The following is a 13,401-nucleotide window of genomic DNA, read 5'->3' as shown; positions in this document are numbered from 1 at the left end:
TTTAAAAATTACTTTTAATCTTCTGACATTGCTTGTAAGCATGTGTCCAGGACATGTAACTAAGGTAAGTAATTCATTGTGGAAAACAACAACAACAACAAAAAACAACAAAGAAACAAAACTGCACCTCAAAATGAATTGCTCCACAAAAACATTTTAGGTAACATTAGTACCACAGCTTGAAAATGGTTCTTCCCCTAGAAGACTCAGTTGTTCAGGTATTCCAGGATGCTTGGAGCAGTGGTACACAAGCACAAATTCACATTTTTTAAGTTATCTTTATAATCATGAGACTGGAATGGATGGCAAGTACTGAAGTTACACTCTACTTCTCAAATACCTATAATTAGGGCTTCATCTTCCTCTCCCTAAGTGTACGTAGGTCACTCTGAAAGTAATGCCTTCCATTCAATTCCATACAAATTACAACAGATACAAAGAGACAGTAATGCTATCTGACAAAGCGTATTCTCAGCTACAGAACATTATTTTTCACCACAGTCACCTTCCACGTCAGATGCCAGTTTGTCAGACTGCCCCTCTGCTGCATCTGTCTCACGGTAAGAAGATGTCATGGAACAGGGGCAGGAAGGTTCCACCTCTACTGCCATCACGCCAACATTCGCCTCTGATGTTGTGGGCCAGCATCATAAAATCAGAGGCCTTGCTTTTGGAGCAGCCCTTGTCTTTAGCTGAGTCTCTCTTTTGATTAACATCACACCAGGCTCCTTGTTTGTTTATTTCAAGCTGCAGAAGACAATTAATTCCTGACAAAACATCAGAAAAAAACCACACAGAGGGGCTGATAAACTGAAGGTAACAAGACTGTCAGCTGTTAGGTCTGCATCCCATCATACATATGATGCTAGCTCCACCAGATCCAGAATTTAAATTTCTCAGTATATTAGCATGAGTATCCCTCATTAAGTTTCTTACCCTAGCTCACCTTGTGAAGAGAATATGAAACTGCCAGGATCAGTGGACACATTCCTTTTATGCACCTCAACAGGGCTCAAAGTAAAGAACAGGTCCTGTGGCTCACAGAGAGGAACTTAAAAATTCTCTATCCACACACCATGGTCTGTGTGAGCTCACTATTGTAACAGGTAAGAAGACCCAATTCCTTTCCTGAAACAGCTTCCATCACCTCACTTTAGATGGGGTCCATCCCGATAGACAGACCACAGTCACAGCAGATCTTAGCATCAAATCTCCAGTTCTCTCCATGCCTGCTGATCAGAAAACAAACATCTCGTCTACAGATGAGCACTCCAAGATCTGAAATTTTCTGTTTGGCTGACAAACTAAATACATCTTTTTTTCTGCACATCAAAAGAAAGCTACTAAAAGCACCGTAAGATTACTAACAAACTAACACAAGGTTTAGCAGTTATGGCAAAGTATGACGGTCAAGGCACTGTGAATGTTGCTGTCAGCTTTATCCTTCACTTATGTGAATTAAACCAATCACAACTCTTACCCTTCACCCTGTAAATAAGGACAACACTCGCTGTTTCATGGGCTAGCTGAAGGTTGAACTTGGCTCCTTAGGAGGATTAAAAGAAAAAAAGGACAATAAATTACAATGAGTACTATAATGTTTGTTATCATGCTGCTTCTACAAGGATTCATTGAGAAAAACTTGAAACCAAATAGTGTACTGCTGAATTTACTGTACTATTAAAAAACAACCCTCAGTATAACTACAGATTAGCTTTTAAAGCAAGTATACTGTACATCTAAGCAGCTACAGTCTTAGAAATTAGTCTTCAGTATTAAATCAAGTACTTTTGAAAGGAAGAGAACTTTATTTTTAACTGATAAGCCAAATTTGTTACAAAAAACACTGATAATAGAACCTTTTTCTTAAAGTCAGAAACGAGTCAAGAATCAGTAAGCATCACTGCTAATGCTGGAATTCCTATTTTTGACACCTTTGGTAAATAGCTCAGTATGATGCCTACAGCAAGACAAGAGCCAAGTGTTCACCTCTTTAACTGCAGCCACCAGTTTTAGAGCATTCAGCAGGAAAAGTCTGCACGTCAGCATTCTCCCAGCTGGCTCTATGAGATTTAATTTATGCCGACCACAGAGTGACTGCGATAGCTCTCTGAGATGCCACAGCATGAAAACTGAAGGGTGGGGGTTAAACAAGCAGCAATGCACACCAGATGTCTGAGGAGGACATCTAAAAGATCTAGAGCACAAGGAAGCATATTTTTTAAAAAAATCCCCTTCAATGCCATAAATATTTATACTAAATCCAAGAAACTGGCTGAGTTTGAACTTGTCCCATATGAGTCACACTGCACTTCCCTTACCCCATCTCCATTTAATGCTTTCTGTATAAAACCACAACAAAGGAGGTGTCATAGTTATGTCAACTCTTTTTAGATATATATATACATACACTAAGAGTAGTTTTTGCAAGGCTTCTGCTTTTGAACAGATTGCTTTCCAAAGAATATAAAGAGAACAACTAAATAGCCTTATTTTACTTGGCCAGCTCTTGTGTGGTATTTACTGGTCCTCCTAGCTAATTTAGATTCATAGAAATAGTTTCCTTTTGACTAGACAACTCTAATTTTCTCCGTATGGGCACATAATTGCAATTAGGAATATGGCACACAGAAGGCAATTCCAACTGAGTAATCTGGAACCAAGAAACAATCCTTTTCTGAAAGGATGTGCCTTAAAAGTGTCATAATCTGCTTATTTTAAAAAATGTCTACATCTACTTTCAGAAGTGAGATATCCTAAACATTAAGAATTAGATAACAAAATGAGAAGTCACAGTATCATCTCTAAAACCAACCAGAGTGCACTAGTGACATTTTAATATGAATAGACACTCATTCCCAAAAACACATCAGCCATTTAAAAAGCTCCAACAACTTAGCAGCTCCTATTCTCACTGTTATCACGCAAAGGATTGCTGGGCTGGGCACTTAGCAGATGGTAACTACGAAGCCCAACACCAATCTGTGGTTCTGTGATTTCTAGTTAAATGAAACAAAATTTCAATATGGCCTCGTATTCCGCTACTGCGATGCCATTTCTGTGCTGGTGGGCAAAAACACTGATCCACTCAGCTTCTCTTATTTCTAAGAACAGTTCACGTCTAAAGACCAAAAAGTCTATTTTTGCATGCTGAAGAATAAATGTTAAGCCTCGTAAACCTGGGAAGTACAATGGTCAGTGGTTTCCATGCCTGCCTTGTCAAATGGGTTTCCAGGAAGAACTACTGTTTTTTAAACACAACTAGTTCCAAACTTTTCCTGGGAGAGCAGCAATATTTCCTGGAACACGCTAGCAATGTTTGGAAGAATAGGAGGAAAGTTACACACTACAGTGCTCGATTCTCACAGTTGACAAGGAATATTCCATAGTGATGAGGAGTGAAAAAGAACGTTTTAAAATAATCAAAGATAGGCTCTTGTAACAATAAGCATCTTGAAAAAGCAGGAGTCACCTTTTCTGCGAAGGAACTAAGCCATTACTTGTTTATTGCGAAAGAGTAACTTTTCCCCTTCTCTACCACAAGAGCTGTATCAACTTTATCCTGAATATTATCTACCACAATCACTGCCTACTACACTGTGGATGTTCTTGTTCTTCAGATACAAATTAGGCAGTGTCACATAAAATTTCTGGAGGGAACAGCTGCACTTCATCATGAAATATGCTTAACAGGTTCTTTTTTAATACTAGCAATGACAAAGTTAAAAGCCAGATAAAAATAAACTGGAATTAATTTAAAAAATCCAATGCCAAATAGTGCCATAAAATTGAGGTAGAGCAAATATTCTAAAATTGATTTCCCACTTTTCCCCCTTGCCTGCTCATATTACTCTTTACCACAAGATTTTCAGGAGCTAAACTCCTATTAAAATGAGACATCTCAATATCTCCAATGAAGACTCATCAACTCATTAAAGTTTCTGGACAACTTTTCTTTATCTAGAATCTGTACTGTTGTGGCCTCAGGAACATAATTGCTTTGACTTCACCCAGGCTGCAACAGAAAATTCTGTAGGGGGGTCTTTTCGAACAAACAGAATGCTTCAAGCTTGTCTCATCTTAGAATCAGTGACAAACTATTACCACTGTTAAAAATAAAATTTATCTAATCCCATCCATCTGTAACATGAACTTGACAAGTTGACAGAGATAACCCTAATTAAGACCTTAATTGCCGTTCAAGACTGCACTTAATGCTAGTTGATCTATGGCCTCTTTCCTTCACACCAAGGCCAGGGAGGTTCAGGTTGAGTATTAGGAAAAATTTATTCTCCGAAAGAGTTGAAAGGCATTGTAACAGGCTGCCCAGGGAAGTGGTGGAGTCACTGTTCCTGGAAGGAAAAGGGTAGATGGATGTGGTTTGGTGGCCATAGTGGTGACAGGTTGCTGGTTGAGCTGATCTTGAGATGATCTTACTGGTCTTTCCCAACTTTAATGATTCTATGACAAAATACATGCCACCACACCAAGCTACACACACCATTACACCAATTTGCAGCAACAGGCATGAGAACATTGGCTCTTTCTTTAAAAAATTGTTAGATGGAGCACCAAGCGAAAACTGCCTGCAGGAAATAAAAACCACATCATGGCACTTGTGGTGTGTATGTGTGACTGCACGCACCATCTTGGCGTAGTGCTTATACAACATCTAGCAGCACTTTATCACACAGTCAATTATCTTTCAAAGTGCATGGCTTTTACTGAAAGGGAAAGGAAACAATGACTCTTTGTGTGTCCAGCAATCATCCCATGCAGAACAGCAAAGTAATTTTGAGGCAGATGACACAGACTGCATGACGATGAAAAAATAGGCTGGCTTTCAACAAATACTAAAAACAACTGCACTCATGATTCTTTAACACTAGAAAAGTATAATACAATTTTTGTAAACACTCCTCCATAAACTTGTATTCATCATTACCTTGTGCTATTATCAGTGAAGAATTACAGGCTCTGTCCTGCTGGATTACTGTTAGTGTAAACAACTTGGCTAAATAGCTTGGCACCCTGTCTGCATGCAGCATGTTAAAACTCTGTAGTCTATTCAGCCAAAATCAAATATAAAGGCCCATCTGTATTAATTCTAAGAAGAAATTAATAGACAACTATTTTCATGCAAATCAGAGATTTAAAAAAAGGCAAAACCAATACATATGGATGAACTTTTTTCATTCATAATTTTAGATGCCACACAATGAAGACTGTTGTTTAAGCTTTTAGTTTTTCTCTAACAGTTCTCCATACAATACAGTGCGTTGTTCAAACTCTGGAGCAATTTAAGCTTTTTCAGTGTCTCCTGAAATGCCTGGATTTATATCCAAAGAGACCTGGCACTGTAACAAATTTGACTTGTGAATAACAAGTTACAGCCTTTAAGCAAATTGCTCATTAACAGAGAATTCAACTTACAGCTACAAATTTCACTACCTTTTATCTCAGAAAGAAAAAAAAAAAAAAAAAAAAAAAAAGGTATGAGCTGCCTATCCTAGCTGCTTGAAAGTTGTGGGATAAGGGGATAAGGCTATTATTTGGTTTCCTGATTTCCTTGTTTGGATTATCAGTATACATGCTGAACTAGCATCAAGGATGAGGAAAACAATGGAATCCCAGGGAAAAAAAAATGCTTAAATACAACCTACATCTATCTTGCCTTTGCTGAACGAGGAAAATAAACTGAATTTACATGTCAGTACTGAATAGGATATTACCAGCTTCATGTTAGGAGGAAATGAGTAAGAAAAGCCCAACTGTTAAGTCAGAGCTTTTTGGTTTTTCCTAAAGATAAAAGACACTGAAAAAAAAAAAAAAAAAAAAAAACAAAAAAACCCTCAACCAAAACCACCAACCTCACAGGATGTTCCCTAAACCAGGGACAGTTGGTAGGTGCATCTTAATTTACATGACTTTGAACAGAAATTTAACACTTGATTACCAAAAAAAAAAAACAAACATAAAACCAAACCATTATGAGAGAGATTTCTAGTCCATTTATTGTTTCACTAATTCTTAACAGAAGGATAGTGTTAAAGTAATTTTATATATTTAGAAACTAAACCAAACTTTGGAGTTAATAGCAGAAACTGATGTTACAATACCAGGGTAAAATGCAAGGTCAGCAAAGAAAACTGATGGAAACTATTCTTTAGAACTTAAGAAAGCAGGTTATATTTCATTAAGAAGCAAATTAAGCTAGCAGAAACTATTTCAGGCTCCACTCTAGGCATCAAACATCTACACTGGCCCTTCTGGGAAGATGTACATATATCCAAAATGGCTTGCAGTGCCCTAAGACAATACATAGCTGTGCAAATTCAATATTGTAGCCAACGAATGCTTCACTGTTACAGGAAGTCAGAGAAATAATTATGTAATATGCCACTAACTAATGTAAGCTGTCCTGAAACCAGAAAGGGGTGGGTTTGGTTTTTTTTTTTGTTTTGTTTTGTTTTGTTTTTTTCTTTTAATAAATCTGGATCCAATTTTCTTCATTAAAAAACTCCAGTCTTCTGGACTGTCCAGAGAACCCTGTATAACTATTTCAAGTGCTCCAAGTCTCATAACATGCCTGGGGGATTTCTTAGCATCTTATTGCATTTCTTTATACCTTTCCCAGCACAGCCGTTCAAGCCTTGAGAATGCAGTAATAACAGAAAGCATTTGAAAATGCGAGAGAGGAAGGAAGACAGAAATCTGCCTTCCAACATACAACCATCTGTACAGTCCCTTAGATAAACAAAACGAAACAAATCTTTTACTTGGAGACTGCACCTTTTCATACATAGTCTTATTTGAAACAGGGAGCCAGAACTGGCTGCAGTGCCCCTGGATTAGTCAAAGAGCACAATCACCTGTGATTTGTTTTTGTTTAACCCAAAGCCCTCTTGCCATTACCTCACACACAAGGCTTTCAGAGAAAGAATATTAAGCTAAAGTTAAGTGAGTTTCCATTGCAAAACAAGATACAGATGTTCTACCTCTGAATACATGCCCAGATCAAGTGCTTGTTATTCGATATGAAGCACTGGGAATGCCAGAGTGGTACAGAATGGCTCTGTTTCATGGCCTCTTCACCTCAGCGAGGACAACAGTCTCCCAAGAGTTTTCTGATGTCTCTAAGCTCATTAGGAGGAAAACAGTGATCTGAAAGCACTACTCATTAAGCTGGCCATTGCTGGCAACTGGCAGCAAATGTTTTGGAGGATGGCAGATGTATTCCCACTAAAAATCAGTATTGAGATGCTGAGTCAACAAGCCTCTATAATTATTTCTTCCTTTCTACTGCACAATTACAGTAAGTTGCTTGAAATGCTAATAGTATTATCACTTTTCAATCACTGAAAACTAAACAGTCTCATTTGGAATTTTAGCTTTCACTGGTGAAAACTCAAAAGTTCACTTTTTTTTTTTAATGCAACTTGTTAAAAAGGTCATGTCATTAAAATTGAGGTTTTCCTCCAAAAGCATCACTTAGAAATAAGATTTTATCACAAAGCATCATGAGAAGCTTAAAATTCATAATAATATTGAGAGAATGCTCAAAAGGACACAAGTTAGCAGCATGGAACTAACCACCCGGAGGAAAGGAAATGACATACTCTGTGGTTCTAAGTTATGAACTCCTATTCAAAAACTCTCACCTCATCCTTGGTTATAATTTTTATGCTGGCTGGAATTGTCTTAATTACACACATGTGCAAAGTCTTCCATCATATGACAGAATCAAAGAGAGCTCAGGCTGGAAGTCATGTCTGGAGATCATCAAGTCCAAACCTCCTGCACAAAACCAGGGTCAACTAGGACGGGTTGCTGAGGGCCGCGAATTATCTTCACAGAAAGACTGCATAAACTCTCTGGACAACATGTGCCAGTGTTTGACCATACATTAAAAATAAACTTAAAAATATATCTTATGTTTCAAAAAACTGTCAACTCCAGCTAGGAGTACAAAGTGCTCCTAGAGAAACGGCAACCCCTTCTAGAATTTCTAGATCTGCCATTTTCCCCCCAACTCACAAAAAGCCAATGTTCTGTCCATAAAGCAGATCCCATCTATATTAGTCATCATTATGCCTTCTTCCTGTAAACCTCCACTGAGTAAGGCACAATGAGAAATATGTTTTACGAAATGAATGGTACTCTGTGAATAAATGGTTTCATACTCATTGGAGTGTGATTGTGACACTGTTTCTTATGAATGGAATGAAATTAAGACAAATCTGAGGTTGCTTGAACCTACCAGTCAAAGACAACTAACCAAATGCTGACATTAACTCAGTAGCCTAAAACTTGCAGACTACATATTGCTATCTATAATTCTTGCTGGGCAAAACCAAGGACGACTCCCCATGCTATGCAAACTATGCACTTCTATTCCATGTTGAACTAAAGAACTGTCAAGGGCACAGAATGGAAGAACTTTTCCCATTTCTTAAACATCAGAGCATCTCTTACATATGAGCTACAGCTACAAATCAATGGCACATAGTTCCAGTGGCTTGTGATTGGAGGTGGAAGTTTAAAATAGAGTAAACATTATAAAAAAACAATGGTACATTTCACCAGCAAACAAATTCTCCCAATAAAGAACAGCAAGAACTTCAGGAGAGGATCTACAGGAATAAGGAAGTCATCTCACTTCTTTCCTGTAGGATATAGGTTTATATATATGTAATATGAACCCAGAGAAGACATATAATTCTTTCTACTGAAATTTCAAACCTATTTTCACAAAATATGTGTCTACATCAGCAAAAGTACTTTTTAGGAAGACATCTACTAATAAGTAGTTCAGGTACGACCTTCAGTAAATCCTAATTGAGTCTGAAAGGGCATTTTACTCTCAATAAATTTACTACTACAGCAGTGTCCTTCAAAAGACATGATCCATCACAGCTGATACAACTCTTACAAAATAAATACTATGGCAGAGGAAGATCTGTAGGCATCTCTAAAACACCCTTACAGTTCAGTGCAGATGTTGTCAATGACTGTTTATACTTTTTAAACCACTGGGATATAAACACCTCACTATAAACACCACTGAATTTTTGCTTTTTTTTTTTCTTCTCATTTTTTGTGTGTTTACTTTAGTGTTAAAAATGTTAACTTCCATAATAAGGAAAATAGCAACAGATGTTTAAGCTAAACAAAGACTGTTACAGTAGAGTACTCTGAGAAGCTTTTAACTTCTAAACCTAAGATCTATTCAAATAACAATTAATGGAGAAAAGGGTGGAAAAAGGGATCTGGAAAGAATCACCCATTAAAATTAGGCATAATTCTAATGAATTGAACTAGTGAGCCAAAACTACAGTTTTTCTGCTTTAGACAGCAAAACATTCAGGAACGTGTAAGTAAGTACTTAAGTAGAATTTTAAGCAAACTTCATGGTCTTCATCAGAAGTGTCACTGGCCTCCAAAGAAAGCACTGCTGACTACAGAGAACAGTGAAAAGTCAAAGGAGCTTTCAAGTTGTCTTCTCTTAATTAGTCCTCTATAATGAAGAAAACACAGGTAGGAAAGAACTTGAAAGTTCAACTATTCTTGCACTATCTCAGTTCTGGATTACTCATTACTGATATGAATGCTTAATCTTCTTTAAAACAGCTTTATTCAAGTATTTCCATATTTGAGCAGGAAAGAAAATGAAAGAACAACAACAACAAAAGAATCAAATATTAACAGTTCTATAGGGAACTCCTCCATTTCCCAAAGGAAATCATTCTGATTTAATGGTAGAAAAGATGTTATTTTTCCAAAGAGAAGCTCAGCCCTCTGACTTCTGGCCTAGTCCTTTTTTTGAACATATGAATAGGTCTATTCCTATTTTCTATTCCTACGTGTATTCCTTATTGTTTCTTCCCTAACAACTACAGCAAGTTTATTTTCCAAATGAACATGGAAAATGTTCCTGCTGAATCAGAAGAAAGATTTCTGCAAGGCTTGTGTGTGGCTACAGCAAAAACAGTTCTATTGCCAAGCCGAATTAGCTCTGTGGTGCCTTTCTTTCCAGTCAAAGCCAAGCCATAACCACTTCTTCAAACTGCACGTAGATAAAACTCCACTAAGATTAAGAAACTTATTTTACTCTATTACCTCAGGCAACTTCAAAACAGAACTATTAATGCTTACAAAATGAAGAGCAAATGCCAACCTACATTAGCTGGAAACAGCATAGGTAAAATTCAGAGTCCAGCAGAGAGAAAAAATTACATTTTCCAACTAGTTGTGTAATTCTTTCCACAGGGGACGGGAGCGTGGGGTGGTTCTTGAGAAAGGAGGGGTGTGCGCCATGGAGGAGGGGGAGGCATCTCGCAGCCAGGGCTTTCTCTGAGCTGTGCAGGAAATGAGAAGTCAAACAATGGGCTACTCTGTGCTCTGCAGCACGGCGCCTCTGTGAGCCCCATGGCTGTGCGCTCAAACTCTTCATTGTTCGCGACCCAACTGCCGAGTCGATGTAAAAATTATTTCGAGCTACACTGTATAAAAGCATCTCCCCCTAAAAGTGGCGGTGCCTAACTGCTAGGTAGGATTGCAAGCAGAAATGTAAATTAATACCTACACCCTTTTTACAAACAATTTCCTTTACCAACATTACCAACAAACACACTGCACAGCAGTCACAGAAGCAACACAGTCCTTTAAACAAATCCAATTAATGTTATCTTCAAGAAAAAAAATACAGGAAAAAGAAAATTATGTGAAAAGAAAAAAAAAATAAAAATGTCCTTCCCTTAAACAAAGCCGTACTGCAAGGTATCTTAAAGCCAGCTGTAGAAATCTCCTTTCAGGAGGAAAATCCATGCTTACAAACAACATAAAACACACCCGACAAAAGAGCTTTGTGAAATGAAAGCATTACCTTCGTAGCACAGAATGCCAATATTGTTGTTCATCTTGTCCAAGTATTGGTAGTTCAACAGGTCCATCTTCATAAATAGCATTTATCGGGCTAGCAAAAAAGACCAGCTTGTTTGCTTTCACCCAGATTCAGGGGGAAGGAAGCCAGGCAAATGGTGTTGAGGACGCTCCCGGCCCCCGAAACTTCACTAGCACAAGGCCCAGCCTTCGCTAATCAAAACAAAGTATATTAAAGGAAAGTTGGAGGGATTAAAACACACAGACTCCCTTCCAAACTTTGCAAACTAAAAGTATATTGCGTCCTTCGGTACAAAGAAAACTGTCTGAAAACTTTTCAAGTCTTTTTTCAAATTTAAAAAAAAAAAAAAAGCAAACAGAAACAAGGGAAATTTCCTAGGACAAAGACACACTAGTTCTCCTCACAGCCCGCTGCAAGTTAACTGCACTGACATGCAGGCTATGCTTGGTATGACTCGTATGTAAACCAGCTTCCTCTCTCTATCAGGCGGGGAGGACTGAGCATGCTCAGTGAATCCCTGGAGCTCTTCAAATGTCAGGGATATTTTCTGTACAAGATCAGGCTCTAAATGCACTGAGTGTTTGAAAGAAAGAGAAGGAGGAGGTGGAGAGCATGCACAGAAGGGGCCTGTGCAGCAGGGGCCATGTCAGAGCCGCCCTGACAGGAAGCAGCGCTGCCACCGCGAGCGAGAAGCCAGGGCGGCACGCCTGCCGGGAGGCCTGCATGTGGGCAGCAGCCTGACTGCTGCACCACCACTGCACGGCACGGCCATCTCCTCACATTCGTTAGCTCTCTTATTTCCCAGTGTGGCCTCAGACATTGCCCTGTACCGCTGCAGTGAAAAAGAATGCCATGTAAGAGTGGCGGAGCAGAACGGCAGCTGTGGTCTGACACAGGCAGCTGGTTAGGGAAACGTGACATACCTGTGTGCACGGGTACTGTGTGCTTACAGACTGCTGCCATTCAATCAGGACGTCACTGCATTTGATTCGGTCCCATCCCAGGATGCGGTCAGCCCTTCTGCAGTTCTAACCTTGACCACAAAGGCTGGCGCTGCTTGCACAGATGTGCGTGACTCATTCAGGGAGGGCAGAACATCTGCATGGAGGCAAGCATGTGCTAACCTAGCAGGCATCAGCTTGCACTTCCTGTGGCTAATCAACACCTGAAGGCTGATTTGACAGAAATGAAGAAATAAATTCCAATCTAAGACAAACAAAAAGGCTAATGGAGCCCTAATCTTGCTTCTGTCTCTCTCTCCTCTTTGAATTGGATGGTAATTCTTCCCTGTCTTCCTGGGAAGGAGAATTTTAATGGTATACAAGAGAGCACACAGTCAGTGAGAATCAGTAACAAACTTTAGGAATTCCTCTGCTTTGTTAGTGCTTTACAGAAGCACTTTAGCACCGCATTTTGAAAAGTACTACTTGAACACTATGGCTATTTCAGGGAGACTTGGCAATTCAAGTGAAGTTACTACTAATAGGAGTAAGAAATGTATCTCCAAGGAAGATTCTCCAGAACTCAAATGAGGTTTCTCCTTCCTTCAAACATGAGAAACAGTCCTGGGAGCGATCTACCTACATTCTTCATTTGAAGGAGGATGTCCTTCAAAAAGAAAATCTGCATTACTGAGAAGATGAAGGTCTGGAAGTTTTTTATTGATTATTTATATGCAAAAAAAGGCACTCTCCTTACTAGAAGTATTGTTAATCTTTAAGACTAATACAGTGGAAAAGCTCAATGCTGAAGTAACAATACATTTCTCAGACAGCATTTAATAGAAGGGTTGCTGTTGGGTTTTTTTTTTGCCTCACAGGACTTGATACTGTTTAAGTTGCCATCACACATGTGCAGACCAAAGTAATACACAGTGCTTTCTAGTAAGAGAAATGATTTTAATGAAGAACATTATCATTTTCAAGTATGGGGTCAGAAGTTTTAAGTAGCAGATCATGTTGTGCATGTACAAAATTCCAAGCTGTTGCACATCAGTGGTACAGACTGTCAATTAATAAGGGCATGGAGAGAAGTGTTAGTGTTTGAAGTTACAAACAGACAAAAATCTATACCTACAATGTTAGCAAAAAGAAACAAGTTTCTTCAGCATGAAATGCAAGTTCCTTATCTAAGCATTCCAAAACTTTTGTGGAAAATATTAGTGCTATGTACAGTTTTTAATATTGACCTCATCGCTGAATTTGCATCATTAGCAACATTTTATGGATCCTTAGAAAAGTTAAGAAGATTGATTTTTCCAGTTTAAAATACTTAAAAAGTTTTACAGGAACTGGAGATGATGAAGAAGGAAAGTAATATTCCAAACTTTAGGGCAGTGGTCTGCACATATTGTTTTAGCTAAACAAGGACAACGTAGTTCAAAGTCCAGTGTAAATTCCCCTCAATATTCAGATGTAACTTTTTCTTCAAATCGTTTGGAAAAGTAGTATTGTATATTGCCTATAAATTACTAACTGCTCTGTATCATTATCCATAAA

General features: G+C 38.4%; 1 protein-coding gene across 2 annotated transcripts in view; it reads right to left on the bottom strand.

Moving 5' to 3' along the window:
- VGLL4 (vestigial like family member 4) overlaps positions 1-13,401 on the bottom strand; it is a 79,543-nt gene that overhangs the window by 34,023 nt on the left and 32,119 nt on the right. The window contains exon 1 of one of the 2 annotated variants that reach the window (XM_042880260.1): positions 10,886-11,361. The exons of the other annotated variant lie outside the window; for it this stretch is intronic. Within the exon in view, the coding sequence (XP_042736194.1) occupies positions 10,886-10,967 (82 nt within the window). The 5' untranslated portion in view covers positions 10,968-11,361. Of the gene's footprint in view, positions 1-10,885; positions 11,362-13,401 lie in introns of those variants that run through there. 2 annotated transcript variants of the gene reach the window in all.

The sequence above is a fragment of the Lagopus leucura genome, unplaced genomic scaffold (assembly GCF_019238085.1).
Source record: "Lagopus leucura isolate 7727_CA_CO unplaced genomic scaffold, USGS_WTPT01 Super-Scaffold_100026, whole genome shotgun sequence".
In the NCBI taxonomy this organism is placed as follows: domain Eukaryota; kingdom Metazoa; phylum Chordata; class Aves; order Galliformes; family Phasianidae; genus Lagopus; species Lagopus leucura.
The sequence above is the reverse complement of the archived record's forward strand: the minus strand, read 5'-3'. Positions and strand labels throughout refer to the sequence as shown.